The sequence below is a fragment of the Pagrus pagrus genome, assembly GCF_965226575.1.
Source record: "Pagrus pagrus genome assembly, chromosome: 11".
NCBI lineage: Eukaryota > Metazoa > Chordata > Actinopteri > Spariformes > Sparidae > Pagrus > Pagrus pagrus.
The window spans coordinates 29,546,299-29,560,403 of NC_140195.1; the positions used below are offsets into that span (position 1 = coordinate 29,546,299).

Sequence of the window (14,105 nt, forward strand, 5' to 3'; positions counted from 1 at the left end):
TCACTTTGACCGTCCGCATCACTTCCTTTTGCCCATGTTTATTAAAGGAACAGTTCACCCAAAAATTTTAATCTGTCTGACTGAATTTTCATTTTTGGGTGAGATTATCCTTCAAGCGGCATCTCAACTTTCAGCACATACACCCTTTCAAATATTGTGAATTGTTGAAGAAGTCTAGTTGGCGGGTCAATACACTCCCTTAAAAATTCATAGTATATATTAAGAGTTTGTTCGGTGGTGTATTTATTGCGGCAATCCCTCCTCTTTCTTCGTTTGTAGAAACACTTCAGCATGAAGATCTTGTCTGAGGAGGACGAGTGCCAAGCTTGAAGCAGTTGACGGCTGCTGATCCAAGCCTTTTCTGTGTTAGCCATGCCACCACCTGCATTTGTACACATATTCTTCTCTTTTTTAATTGAGTATTTTATTACTGACCTGCACTTTTTTCTGTCTACTTTATGTCTACATACTCACCAATTTTCTCTCAGACTGTTCTGGCCTGTAATGGAGAATCCTTCCAGGTCTTGCCCCCCACCTAGTTGCAGTTACAGCAGTGTTTGGCTAGGGGACGCCACAGGAACAGCAAACTGCTCCTCATCAGTTTTGGAGTTGAACTTGCCCTGAGACCTCCCGAGGTTGACTCACTCGTTTTGATAATTAATCCAAAATCTATGTCTTTAACTTTTTCACTCCCTATGATAAGATTTAGAGAGATAATGCGTCTAAAATGTCTAAAACAACTCTTAAGTGGTCTGAATGAAATGGCCTGTTACATTCTCACATAATGTGCCCTCAAAACACTTACTCATCACTTACTCATCCGTGAACACAAACTTAACAATCAAGCACAGTTTTACAGTTAAACATCTAATCCAGTGGTAACTGACATGTTGAGCTTTGTAACACTGCATTTCTGTGAACAATGTAAAAACAGACATTCTGTTTGTACATTTATAGTGAGTTATTTTGGCAGACATCAAAATAAATAGAATGAAAAGAAAATAGCCTACAGTGTCAACAAGTACAAAGATATACTTATTTTTGTTTATGGATTCGACCGCCCATACCAAATACTAGCTGAAAGAAAGAAAAGAAAAGAAAAGAAAAGAAAAGAAAAGAAAAGAAAAGAAAAGAAAAGAAAAGGAAAAAAAAAATCTTCCCTTCATTTCATTAGTAAGATTGTCTTTCAAGGTCTTCAACACATGAAAGTTGTTTACTCGCCAATACTTGCCAAACAATTTTAACACATTCAAGCAGAAGGGAAATAAATAAACCGCAGTCAGTCATGCAATTTGCGTTTCCTCTTCCAAAGCTAAATTTGTCATGTCTCGCAAAACACCACCCATCGTGTTTGGGCTTTTTTTCTCTCTACAGCGTGAAGCAAAGGATTCTCTATTCTTCTGCTACATTCATGGCCCATGGGAAAGATGGTAAATATGAGCTTCCTGTGTAGAAATCCCGTCCACTTCAGGTTTCAGCTGGTGATTGAGCACACTTCAGACGTCAACGTGTAGGAAGCTTCATGTTGATACAGTCAGTAACTGGAAAAATAAATATGTAGCCTATTACAAGCCGGCGAGAGGCCTAAATGCCATTGGAATGCTTCTAACGCCACGATAGGAACGCTTTGGGTTATTACTGTTTTAGCACTAAACACACTGTTTTAGCAATAAACACTCACTTTCTCAAGCAGTGATTTCAGAGTGTTTTTAAAAAATCAGTTAGTCTACAAATCACATATTCAACATTAAAAATAGTGTACAGAAGTGTTATTAAAACATAAATGTAAGAAAAATCAAATATTAGTAGGCCACTGAAGAAGTAACCAATTAGAAGTAACCCTCAATTACAGCCAAACAGCACCTAAACATACCTATCAAAAATAACACTAGCCGGCTTATTAGGCACTTATACCATTGTATTCTTAGCTGTGTAGACTTATAATAATGGGTTATTATTACTGAAGTCATTAAATCCAGAAAAAAAGTTTTTGAAATATTTTATTTACAGTTTTATATACTGTATGTTTTTTAAATGTAAACTCTTAATCTGGCTAGTAACCAACTGCTGTCAATTAAAAGCAGTACAGAAAAAATAGCCTAATCATTTCCCCCGTGAATTCTGGTGAAGTAGAAGAATAAAGTAGCATAAACTGTAAGCAGCGTTCATGTTCCTTCATGTAGGCCTACTTAGTAACTTTCCACCTCTTCCAGAATTTACTGTAGCGAAGTTTAAAAGTGATCGTCCAGTGCTCACACACGACGTGAACGCAGCATCCGTCTCCCCCTCTCCTCCCTCGCTTGGTTTTCCTCCTCTCTGCTCTCTTGCAGGGCAGTAGGGGGTGATGGCTTGTTCCTGGAAGAGCCCAGCCTGCCTGCAGAGTCACTCACATTCTTGGCTGCGATTCAATGACTGAGCCAGACACACAAACACGGGGGGGAGGGGAGGGGGAGAGCGAGAGAGACCTAGACGGAGCGCGAGAGGGAGAGAGAGAGAGGGAGAGAGAGAGAGAAAGAGAGAGAGAGCGAGCCACAGACTGGGGAGGAGAGAGAGAGCGAGGGAGCGCGAGCAGGCTGGCTCTCAGACTTCTCATCTCCATACAGTCAGAGTGAACTGCGGGGGCAGACGGAGTGGATTGCTGCAGTCCTCGACAGCGGAAAGAGCCTCAAATAAGGATTTTTTTATCGAGCTGTATCGACTCACAACTCCCGCTTTTGTTTCATTTTCGCCTACTTCGTTTTGGAATCCGTCAAACGGAACTTTTTCGCTTCTCTGGAGTTTTGGAGAGCCGTTTTTTCAGATATGGACAGTCTGCGACCCGCTACAGGGAGCGACTGGCCGGTTTTCACTCAGTTGTCACGGGAATAAAACTGTAAAACTCGCCGTCGAGGACTTTACTGGATGTTTGATGAAGCGCTTCGTAATTTTGGTCAGTTCTGGGACGCCGTGGATTTACCAGGTTCAAGAACGGATAGATACTCGTGATTCCCGGTCGACGATAAGAAGGATTTACGCTTCTGAAGTTGCAGGAAAAACATGGAGACTGTAAGTCGGCAGAGCTTCCAGCCTCATCCGGGACTGCAACAAACTCTCAAGCAGTTTCACCTCAGCTCTATGAGCTCTCTGGGCGGACCGGCGGCTTTCTCTGCCCGGTGGCAACATGAGCTCCTCTTCAAGAAGGACGGTAAGGAGCCGGAGCCGGTTCTGCAGCATCTGCCGCCGCCGGTGATGCCGGGCCCGCTGTTCATCCCGTCGGACCGCTCCACGGAGAGGTGCGAGACGGTGCTGGAAGGCGAGACCATCTCGTGCTTTGTGGTCGGCGGGGAGAAACGACTGTGCCTGCCGCAGATCCTCAACACAGTGCTGCGGGACTTCACCCTGCAGCAGATCAACTCAGTGTGCGACGAGCTGCACATCTACTGCTCCCGGTGCACGGCGGACCAGCTGGAGATCCTCAAAGTCATGGGGATCTTGCCCTTTTCGGCGCCATCCTGTGGCCTCATCACCAAGACCGACGCTGAGCGGCTCTGCAACGCCCTGATCTACGGAGGAGCATACCCGCCACGCTGCAAGAAGGAGTTGAGCGGAGGCTCGCTGGAGCTGGAGCTCACCGAGAGGAGCTTCAAAGTCTACCACGAGTGCTTCGGCAAGTGCAAGGGCTTGTTCGTGCCGGAGCTGTACACCAGCCCCAACGCAGCGTGCATCCAGTGCATGGACTGTAGACTCATGTACCCGACCCACAAGTTCGTGGTGCACAGTCACAAGGCGCAGGAGAACAGGACTTGCCACTGGGGCTTCGACTCGGCCAATTGGAGGGCGTACATTCTCCTGGGTCAGGATTACACGGGGAAAGAGGAGAAGGCCCGTCTGGAGCAGCTCCTGGACGAGATCAAGGAGAAATTTGACTTCGCCAACAAGTACAAGAGGAAAGCATCATCCAGGGTGAGTTGGACCCCATGCTACACCTCACCGTGGAGCTCTGATTTATTTACTTTTTGTGTGCCTGGCTGTTCATTCAATGTTGGTTTATTTCTAGTTTGCTCGTTCTCATGATCCAGTTTATGTTCTGCAGCTCATTTTGATTATTCATTTTCTTATTTTATCCTGCTCACATTAGCCTACTTGCAGTGTGCTGTAGCCGTCTCCTCCGTCTAACAGCAACTTGTCTTGAAGTTGCTTTGAACATAAAGTTTTATCCAAACGTCCAAATGCACTAATATTCAGAAGGTGGATCCATGAAGTGTGGCCCTGTAGATGCAACCTTATGACCTTCATTGTGTGTGTGTGTGTGTGTGTGTGTGTGTGTGTGTGTGTGTCAGTCAGTGTTCCCGTTTGAAGGTGTGCTGTATATATTGATTTCATATTTCTCTGCACACCCACAAATTGAAATGTGTCCCACTTAAAGAATGCATTAAAAACATTCATTATCACAGTGATGTCAGTGTGTCAGTCTATGTGGAGTTTCTGTTTAGGACCCACTTATATATTGTTGCTAATTGGGCCTCACCCAAAAGTGACAACAAACACGTCTGGTGGCAATAAAGCCATTATTTGTGAAACACCTGTCAGGCTTCTCTTTATTGGCCAGCACTGTAAATACAGGCTCATTTACCATCAAATGGCTTAATGGGAAATAGTAAACAACAGTTAGGAGGGGCGTGGGGATTAACATGAATTCAGATGTAAGTGAGGAAATAATTCTCTTTCCTTCTTCAGATTAAATCATTTTTTTACCCGCTCAGAAGCTGTCTCTTCCTCCGTCTACATTTCTGTTGCTCGTTAATTCAGTGTATGTGTGTGTGTTTCCATATACTCTATCAGTAGTGAGATTATTGGTATTATGACCAAACTGTCTATTTGTGTGTGTGTGTGTGTGTGTGTGTGTGTGTGTGTGTGTGCGTGCAGTCAGTAAATGTAATGTTAGTCTGGCTGTCATGCGTTTAGCTTCCTGTGGGTTTAATCAGTGCTACTATCAGCGTTGAAGACTTTTCTTTTTTTTCTCTGTTGTATCCACGTCCTCTGATTCTCTTTTTACGCCGAGAGACATTAGTTCTATAATGTTTAATCAGAATTGGAGCATCCATGCACGTTTTGGCTCTGCTTGTTTCTGGTAGTTTTATGTGGTCAGATACAACACTTTAGACCAAATGAAGTTGTTTAATCATTAAATCTGGTTTTCCGTGCTTCCCACGGCTCTACTTTTTGGGCTGTAAAACTGTATGAAGAGATTCTAATCTGTGCTTTGGTGTGCTGGCAGGAGTTTTGAGAGAGTGTAGTTTGGTGGTAGACTGATATAAGGATCCCACCCCCCACCTCACTCCTAGGAAAAAAAAGGCTAGTGCAGCTATTTGCATGAACTGTTACACATGAATGGAGTTGATGAAGCAGGGTTTAGAAGTATTGTGGTGGAAACATAATATGATCCCAACAAAGGGGAGCATTCAGCAACCCCCCCCTCCAAACATCCACCTACCCCAGGCCAGCCACCCACCTCTGACATACACGCACTCACATTCAGCCCCCTCCACACACACTTTTTACTCCAATTTGATTGAAACCAGAGTGGACTTCTGGGGCAGCAGACTTGTTGATGAGGCACAGAAAGCAACTGCAAAAGTGTTTACAAGCAGCTTCCCTCCAGTCCTCCACTGAGGCTTCTTTCAGAGGAATCTGCGAAAGAAAGAGAAATCCTTGAAGACCCTTGAAATCCTGTAGAGCGCCAAAGTCCTGCCATGCATGGTGAATACCCACTCTTGGCACACACTTTCATTCAGACTCGAGTGGGCACACCTCAAGGACCCCCACTTTCAGGGGCCTCTTCTATTTTTATAAGTGCCGACAGGGCACCCAAGTGTTAAGCCCAAGGCTCATTTGAGCCTCTGCCCTGCTTTTTAATTCGACTCCTCCTTTTTTCCCCAAGTAGCCTGTTTCAAGGAACACTAATGAGGGAATACATGCTGGGTAGGAGTTCAGGAATATTGCTAAACTTATGGCAACAGAGCTCCCCTTTGTCAGCACATTTCAGCACAGCTGAGACACTTTGAAAATGTTCTTGGAGGATGTGAGGCAAACTGCTAGACTGCGTCGTGCTGCCGTTTCAGCTCACAAGAAAATGCCATCATCTGTGTGCTGTTAGTGGAGCGGCCGTGTGGCTCTGTGAATATTAATGAGGGTGTTTCAAAAGTGTTAGCAGCAGTCTCACATTCAGACAGACACAGGAAGTGATATTGTCGCACTTCCCTCCTCACAGACGCTCTTGTGAGAGCTTCCTTCTGAGACGCACACGTCTGAATCACTGACCATTTGAGTAAAAACAGCTTTTCACTTTTTGCAGCATGCTTGCATTTGTGGAAGTGTGAATTAGCAGTAAAAGTTCACTCTCCATTTGTGTCTTATGTGATTTGAGCCACAGCGCTGATTATTATTATAAATGCAGTGGACTATTGAATTGTTTCAATGAGTTTATATACTGGGTGTGGAACACTTCACCGAGTTGCTCATGCCAGCCCTTGGCTGTGAGTCTTTTGGTTTCTGGCTGGTACACATGTGGGTGGCACACATAATCAGTGGCTTTCCGCATCAGGATGTTTAGATAAGGATTGTGGCTGCAGATTTAGTATGTTGCAAACTTTATAATTCACCCTCAAGATGATGTGATTTCTACACAATCCATCTGTTTAAGGGAGATATGAGAAAGAGAACTGGGGACAGAGGGTGTAGGTGGTGCTTGTTGTCGGGCTAGCTCAAGCTTGACTCATGTCTGGTTCATAACCAGCAAGTTTGAATCAGACCTTTCCTTTTTTTTGTTACTTTTTTTTGTTACTCGATCTATGTTTATATTAAGGGACACAACTCTTGTCATTTGTTGGGTTGGTTCCAACGCATTGCACTCAAATATTTGGTTGCCATTCTCCAACATGCAGGAGCTAAAACTTCCCCTTTTACTTCCAAACCACCCCCACCCCCGAGAAGCCCCAACTGCTGCTCGGGATATCTGGCCTCCAGCTGAAGGGGCTGCTTGTTTCAGGAGGGCTGTGGGACAGTGGTGGTGGTGGGGGTTCAGAGGAAGTGAACTCCCCAAGGGGATATAGGCCCATGTCCTGTTTCATATGCAAGGCGCAGTGCTGGCTAAGCCTGCTGACAGCCAGCCATGTCCACATGGTGGACAGGACAACAGCTGGTAGCTGTGCATTTCAATGGCTACTGAGGGAATATTTCCATTCTCTTTTTATGGCTGTTTGGCAAAACGTGATGGTAGCAAAAGTCTGCTGCAGTGCTTGATTTTGTCCTGATTGCACTGGTGTGATAAAAAGTCTTTAAAGATATCCAATATGGCATTTTATGTTTTGATGGTTCTCTGTTTTTTGCCTGTCAAGCTGTCGAATTTAGAATTTGTTCTCTGTGCTTTGAAAGGGAGGAAGCCGCCAATTCAATAAGGATTGTCTAATGAGTTCTGCTGCCTGGCCAGGCTGCCAGTCTGGATTTCTAATGGAGGACAGTCAGTCCATACTGTGAGGCATGACTGAGGGTCAAGGAGATCAATGCCACATTGACATTCAAATGTCTTTACATTGAGTGTGATTGAAAACTCCATCACTTCTCGAGCTCCTTTAAAACGGAGCGACAGACCAGCACAACTCATTGTTCACTGGCTAGCTGGCTCTGAAATAAAGAACATATGATCTTGCCAAAAATATAGCTATAAATATACATTTTGATGGACCTGAAGGGAATGGACTGCATTTTGACAAAATGAAGCTTCTTCTTAACAAAGAAAAACTGATTTTGGTCTGTCAATGCTGTTAGGTGGAATGGTACGCAAATCAAAGTGAGTTAAAAAGAGGGTGTTTAATTAATAGATCCGTTTGTGTGCTCAAACTTTTGCTAATTACTTTCACATATGCGGCTGCTTTTCCAAAGTTATTTCACTTTTTCTTCTCCTGTTCAGGAAATCAAGTGCAAAAACTACATTTATTTCTCTCTTTTCTTCTATTCTTGAAAAACAGTCACTGAAGAGCAACTTTGCTCCGAGGCTTCTCGACAAAAACTTTGAGGAACAATTGTGTGATATGAAAACTGCACAGTTTTGATGTGCCTTTTACAGTCTGTCTCTGCCTGTATTTCCACCACAACCGTAGACAGGAAAGCACAATAAACGCGCATGAGAAAAAGGGAGCGAGAGTGGCAGAGCATCACAGGTTATATAGCTTGTTTTCTTGTCTGTGAGTTTTTCCGAAGGCTGACATTGAAGTAGCAGTGGAAAATGAATTAAGTGCAGTGATTCTTTTCTTCAACATGTCTCCCTGCCAGAAGCGGTTTATTTCAAAGCATTTAAAGTTGTGTGAACTAAAGGGGGTTTTCCCAGTTGCTGCTTGATTGTGTTCACAGGATGAAAAGTATCTTGCTAACTTTGACTGTTATTCTGGAAAAAAGGTTTTCCTAGAAAAACATGGTATTTGCCAAAGTAAGGAATTGAAATCAGCATCGGCACAGAATCTCAGATAGCACATTTGCAGTAGTCGCAAAATATTTTCAAAAAAATATTTTGCCTGGCTTAGAATTTGATTCTCTGATTGTACTTTTAAAAACATCTGTCATGCTGTGTTTCACAATATGAATTAAGATTCTCTTGAATGTCAATTAAAAACGTAATTATAAACTAGACAAACTAATCTTACCCATGGTGTTTCAAATCTCCAACTCTTCACACCTTTCTTAGGCAATCTTATATGGCCAGTGAGTTCAAACAGCTGAACAGTACCGCTATCATCAGCCCTTTTCACACAGAGACTCCGCATTATCGCCAAAACCAAAGCTCGCCTATTCGCCACCTTTGTTTGTTCACACTGAACAACACTGCGCCGGCGTCAAGCTGCACCAGTGTGTCAATTCATACAGCATGCCGGCATTGCGGATCCAAAAGAGGTGTGACGGTACACATCATGACGTTGGCATCTGTGTGGTTTCTTTTACGCGTTTCCCCCTCCTCTAAACATGTATCGTCCGACTGTTTATAATCATATGTTTAGCTGTCAGACTGTGAACACCATCAGACCGTCACACCCCTGATCCGCATTGCCGGCTTATTCATTCACACAGACGCCGTCTTGGCTCTGCTGCAGCTCTTATACTACCTCCACAGGCGGATCAGAACCGCAGCGGAACTGTCCCCCCTCTCCGCATCTGTAACTTTCACACAGACGGCGATGCGGAGAATTGGCGCATGATTCCCGCAATGAACGGGCAGTGTGAATGGGGCTATTGACAAATGGTAGAAGCCTCATTCAGGAGGAGAGAATGACTGAGGAGAACAAGAAAAGGAGAAGTTCAAGCCCTCATTGCCAGCCATTGTCTGCCCTCCACCCCATGGCTACACTCCCATCCCCCATCTTTCCTTGCTTCTCCAGCCATCAGCAGAGTCTTCATGTGCACGAGCGGCCGGTCGAGTACTCTCTGGAGCCTCTGGTTACCACCACCTACCCACTGTCCATAGACGGAAAAAAGGTTCCCAAGAAGTAGTTAATGTTGCCATAGTCGTAGGCAACCATGCATGCAAGCTGTCTGGGGAAGTGGTGCACGCAAAGCTTGGAGCAAATGCATTTGAGAAGCCAAGAGCATGCGTTGAAATAAAGTATTTCCACCTACTCCATGAAGTCCCTGTCAGAATATTCATAGCCTTCCGATAAAGCGTGAAACTAACAAGCACATTCAGCTTACAGTGGCTATTCTTAAGTCTTCAAAGGACCTTGAGCATGTCTCATTGGGATTATTGTAAGAGCGGCACGGAAGGGAGAACCCTGTGACCTCCTCCAGGTGTTGCATGAAAAACAAGCTCATCCTCAGTCAGATGGTGCGATTCGATGTCTTGCCTGACCGTTGGCTTGTGTCAATTTTTTTGAGGACATTCAATATTGATGGTAGGTTACCGTTGGCGGTGATGTCCAGCGTGTTTATTTAATGAGAGGGTCTTGAAAAATTCATCGACACACATGGCACTGAAAGCCTATTGTTTTAACTACACATCCCCACGCACCATCCTCTAACCTTTCGCCTCCTTTAACCTGCCCTGCAGCTTCTTTACCAGGGACATGTTAGTGATGCTCAGATGTAAGGCCAGCATCACACTAAATTTGCATCTTTCTGTTTGTTAAGTGACAGAAAGCTTCAAGCTTCACACAGGTGCTCATAGTCAGACCAACCAGTGAGCAATTTTTGGTGGTTTGCAGGTGAAAGATGCCTAGGTTGTAAAATAAAGACAATTTGGCAAAGTGCAATTTCAACAATTGAATACAAAGTTAAACCCTAAACCTCCTAACCCTGGGGATGGGGTTCAACCTAGACACATAGATGTCTTCTCTCCTGCAAAGCTACAGCTGTTTTCAGTCGGTGAGTTGACAGTGTAGGTCTGGATTGGATGCCTTGTGAACCATTTGTGTATGGATTGTACGCATGATAAACATCCAAATCATATCTCAGAACAGTTATGCTATCTGTTTGTTTTGACATGGACGTTTGTATTGCACTATCACAGGGCAAAAAGTGGGATCTTTTCACCCACTTCCATATGAATTGTTATGATAGTTGCGGCATCTGACTGTGCTGATGCTTGAATGACATCACTGCATTACATTTTCCATGTAGGACATAGTTACCAGTCATCCTATTTTCGTTCTCTATTTTTCTTAATTTGCTATTAGCACTTTTAGCCCTAACCCTAAAATGTATTGATCTTAAAAATCACTCAAAAAAACACATCAGTTTTGAAGAGATTTCCTCAAGCTTTCAGTGTGAAAGGCTTGATTGTTAATAAGAAAAGAGGTCCAGTTGTAATTATTAAAAGTACTACGGGGGCAGCTTTAATTGTGAGATGGAATGGTGAGATGGGGGGTTTACTTTGTGCTGCGTCAGCCCAGGACTGCCCTTTGTATGACAGCACTGTTGGCTTCTGGAGTCGACCCACCCCCCCATCTATTTTCCCCCTGTGCACCCATATGTTTTGAAGAGCAGCCAGCACCACATGACCTTTTCCTCCCCAAATAAAGAGGTTACCCACCTCACCCCTAGCTTTTCTTGAAGCGCAGCGGCCAATCGCGTGCTGCTGAGCAACTCCCACGAGGCAGATGGCTGTTTGACGAAGGCAGCTAGACTCAAACACACACACACACACACACACACACACACACACACACACACACACACACACACACACACACACACACACTTATATCCAACAAATTAACATCCACCAGCACCATGATGTAGTGAAATGGAAGGTGAACTTTTGTTCAAAGATTTTAGGCTTACCTCTCAAAACATTCATATGGGACACGTGGGAACATTTGAATAGCAAAGGCATCCTCTGCCTCATTTGGTGTGTGATTGTGCATGAGGCTGGTCGAGGGTATGATTTGCCATCGTGCCAGTGTGCGTGCGTTTGTGCTCACGAGTGTGCGCGTTTTGTGCCTGGATCAGCTGTAGGAGGAGATTAGCATGAGCTCACTGCCTACTCATTTCCATCCCCATCTGCCTGTCTCCCACAGTGATGCTTCCCCCCACCCCCCAACCACACGAACACACACACTACAAACTACAGACATACATGAGCACAGACATCCACACAGCACCCAGATCCCACCCCCGCAATGCCTCCTTAGTCTTATAATGAATACAGAAGCAGACAGAATAGCAAGCAAATGCACACACACGTGTATATACTTACTCACACACACACACAGACTCCTCAGCTGCACTGGCAGTGCGTAACACAACATCCACCAGGCATGGCCTAGAATATCCTCCCACAGGTAGAGACAGAGAAGGCAGATACAGGGAGATTTTCAAGCTAATAATAAGCTGTGCTAATCTAATTTCTGATTGAACTGGCACGATTCCTCCTCCGAGGAAGCTGCCAAGTCAACTCAGCAGCTTTGAAAAATTTCTGTCAAGTGGAGGAGATGGTGATAGTAGTGAGAGATATGGATTTTCATACTTGATATGTTTTTATACAAACTGAAGATGGCGGCTTAACCACCGCTATTGGTAAAACTCCCCCCCCCCCGCCGCCCATATAATTTATCCTACAAATCCAATTGGACTCATGCTTTGGGAACTCTTGACAGAAGAAACGACTGGGATCATGATCATTCTTCAATGCTTACATGAATAGATTTTTGTCAAAAATGTATAGCTGAAACTATTAATTCAAATTTTTATTGTATTTACTACAGTTGACCACAGTTACAGCTATGTAGTGCAGAATCTACATGGAGATTACCCTTAGCCAACACTGGCATACATCTGGCTTGTCTTTACTGTCATATTACAAGGTAAAAATCAAAAATATTCAGTGCAAATACTAACAAAGTTTACAAGAGTCTGAAAGGGTGTTTGTTCAACCCTGATTCCAAAGAAGATGGGAGGTGGTGTAAAACGTTAATAAAAACAGAATGCATGATTTGCAAAATATTTTTGACCTATATTCAGTTGAATACAGCTTTTTAAAGATTTCACAACTTTCCCAGTCTTTAATTGCTCCTGTCCCAAATTTTTTGGAATCGGGACTATATTTTCTGTTGTTGTGAAAGCAGGCTGGGTCTTGGGGAAACCTCCTTGTTGTGCTTTTTTTGCGTGGTGGTGGTGGTGGTGGTGGGGGGGGGGGGGGCTCACAGTGGCTTGGCCTCAGCCATGTGGAAGGGCAGCTCCCAGGAGCTCTGCGAGGTATTGTTGTGAGAGGACGGGGTGGTGGTGTTGGGGTGGGCTGCTGTCCGCTGGCTATCCATTGTCATGTCTTTTGTGGTGGGTATCAGCTGTGGATCTGTGATTGTGGGACAGATAGAGGTGATAACCCACCCCCACCCCCTGCACTGAGGGATGATCAGTGCTCCCAAAGCGCCTGAGTCATGGACCAGTGCTCATTGTTTGCCTCCCCCTCCTCCATCCTCCGTCCTCCCTCTTGTGTCTGTTTGCTCATCTTTCCTGGAGGCGTCATGGCTGCTGCTGTCCAGCACAAAGAGGTGAGCTAGACATCTAGCACACTGTCTGCCTTTAATGAACAGTTATCAAAAATCTCCAATAGTAATAATTGACATTTTCATACACAAAAGTTACTCTGGCTACTTTAAAACTGATTTATGTAGCATTTTGATTGAGGTTATCCTATTTTTTGGCCTTTCACTCAGAGTGTAATAGATTTAGTGCTTGCTTGTGCATTGCTTTTCCAGGAAAAGGTGTATCTTCCTTGCAGTGTAGTGTGCAAACACCTCTAATGTTTACTTTTGTTTAGTCTGCATTGACTCATAGTTACGTCTAGACGCTATGTTAAGGCAGGATGGGTTAATCTTAAACTGTATCAGGAGGTGGACCGACCTGCCCTATTGATCCAACAAAGCAACTCTGTCCTGAACTTTGACTGACCATTATAGCGTCTCTCTGTTCAAAGAAGTGCTGTGAGGCCAGGTGTGCCACAACTGAAAGAGGTGCTTCTGGTTAGTGGTCTTAGTGTGACACATCTGGTGGGTGGGATCACTGAAACCAGTCAGTGAAGGGCAGGTTCAGGTTGGAGAGTGGAGTTAAGCACAGCTGGTGGATATGGGTTCAGACTGGCAGAGCACAACTAGACAGCTGAAACAGAAGCAAAGTCAGTGAACTGCAGCCACACCTCAGCTGCAGCCTGTCAGGAAGTCAAAGTGGAAGGTGTGTGTGTGTTAGAGCAAACCAGGGCCTCTTGGTTGAGACAGTGAAGGGTTAGGGCTCAGTGGTCTCAGTTTACTTCTCAGGAATGAAGTGTTGGAAACAAAGACTTATAATGTGGTTAACATCCTTCCTCCAGACTGGCCGAGCCATTCCTCCCCTCCAAGTCACCAATCTCCTGAATTAATCCATTCCAGCCGCACTCTGGCAAATGAAGCAGCTATGCAGATGCTAAATAAAACAATATGCTGAAAGGAGATCCCTCCTTCTGGCACAGAAGCCTGCTTCTTAGGTTCACCACCAGGCCCAGACTCGCTCCTTTTGCTTTAACCAACCCCCTTTTCAACTCATCCCCTTCCCCCATCACCCACACTGTTCATTTCCTATTGTAAAGTACACACATTCATGCCGAAACA

The 14,105-nt window shown here is 44.5% G+C and overlaps 1 protein-coding gene across 1 annotated transcript in view; it reads left to right on the top strand.

The window, feature by feature from the left end:
• Positions 1-2,108: 2,108 nt before the first annotated feature.
• Positions 2,109-14,105, top strand: part of skia (v-ski avian sarcoma viral oncogene homolog a) — a 77,150-nt gene continuing 65,153 nt past the window's right edge. Inside the window, exon 1 of the mRNA XM_084366656.1 lies at positions 2,109-3,942. Coding sequence (XP_084222782.1) covers positions 3,037-3,942 — 906 coding nt within the window. The 5' untranslated portion in view covers positions 2,109-3,036. The remainder of the gene's footprint in view (positions 3,943-14,105) is intronic.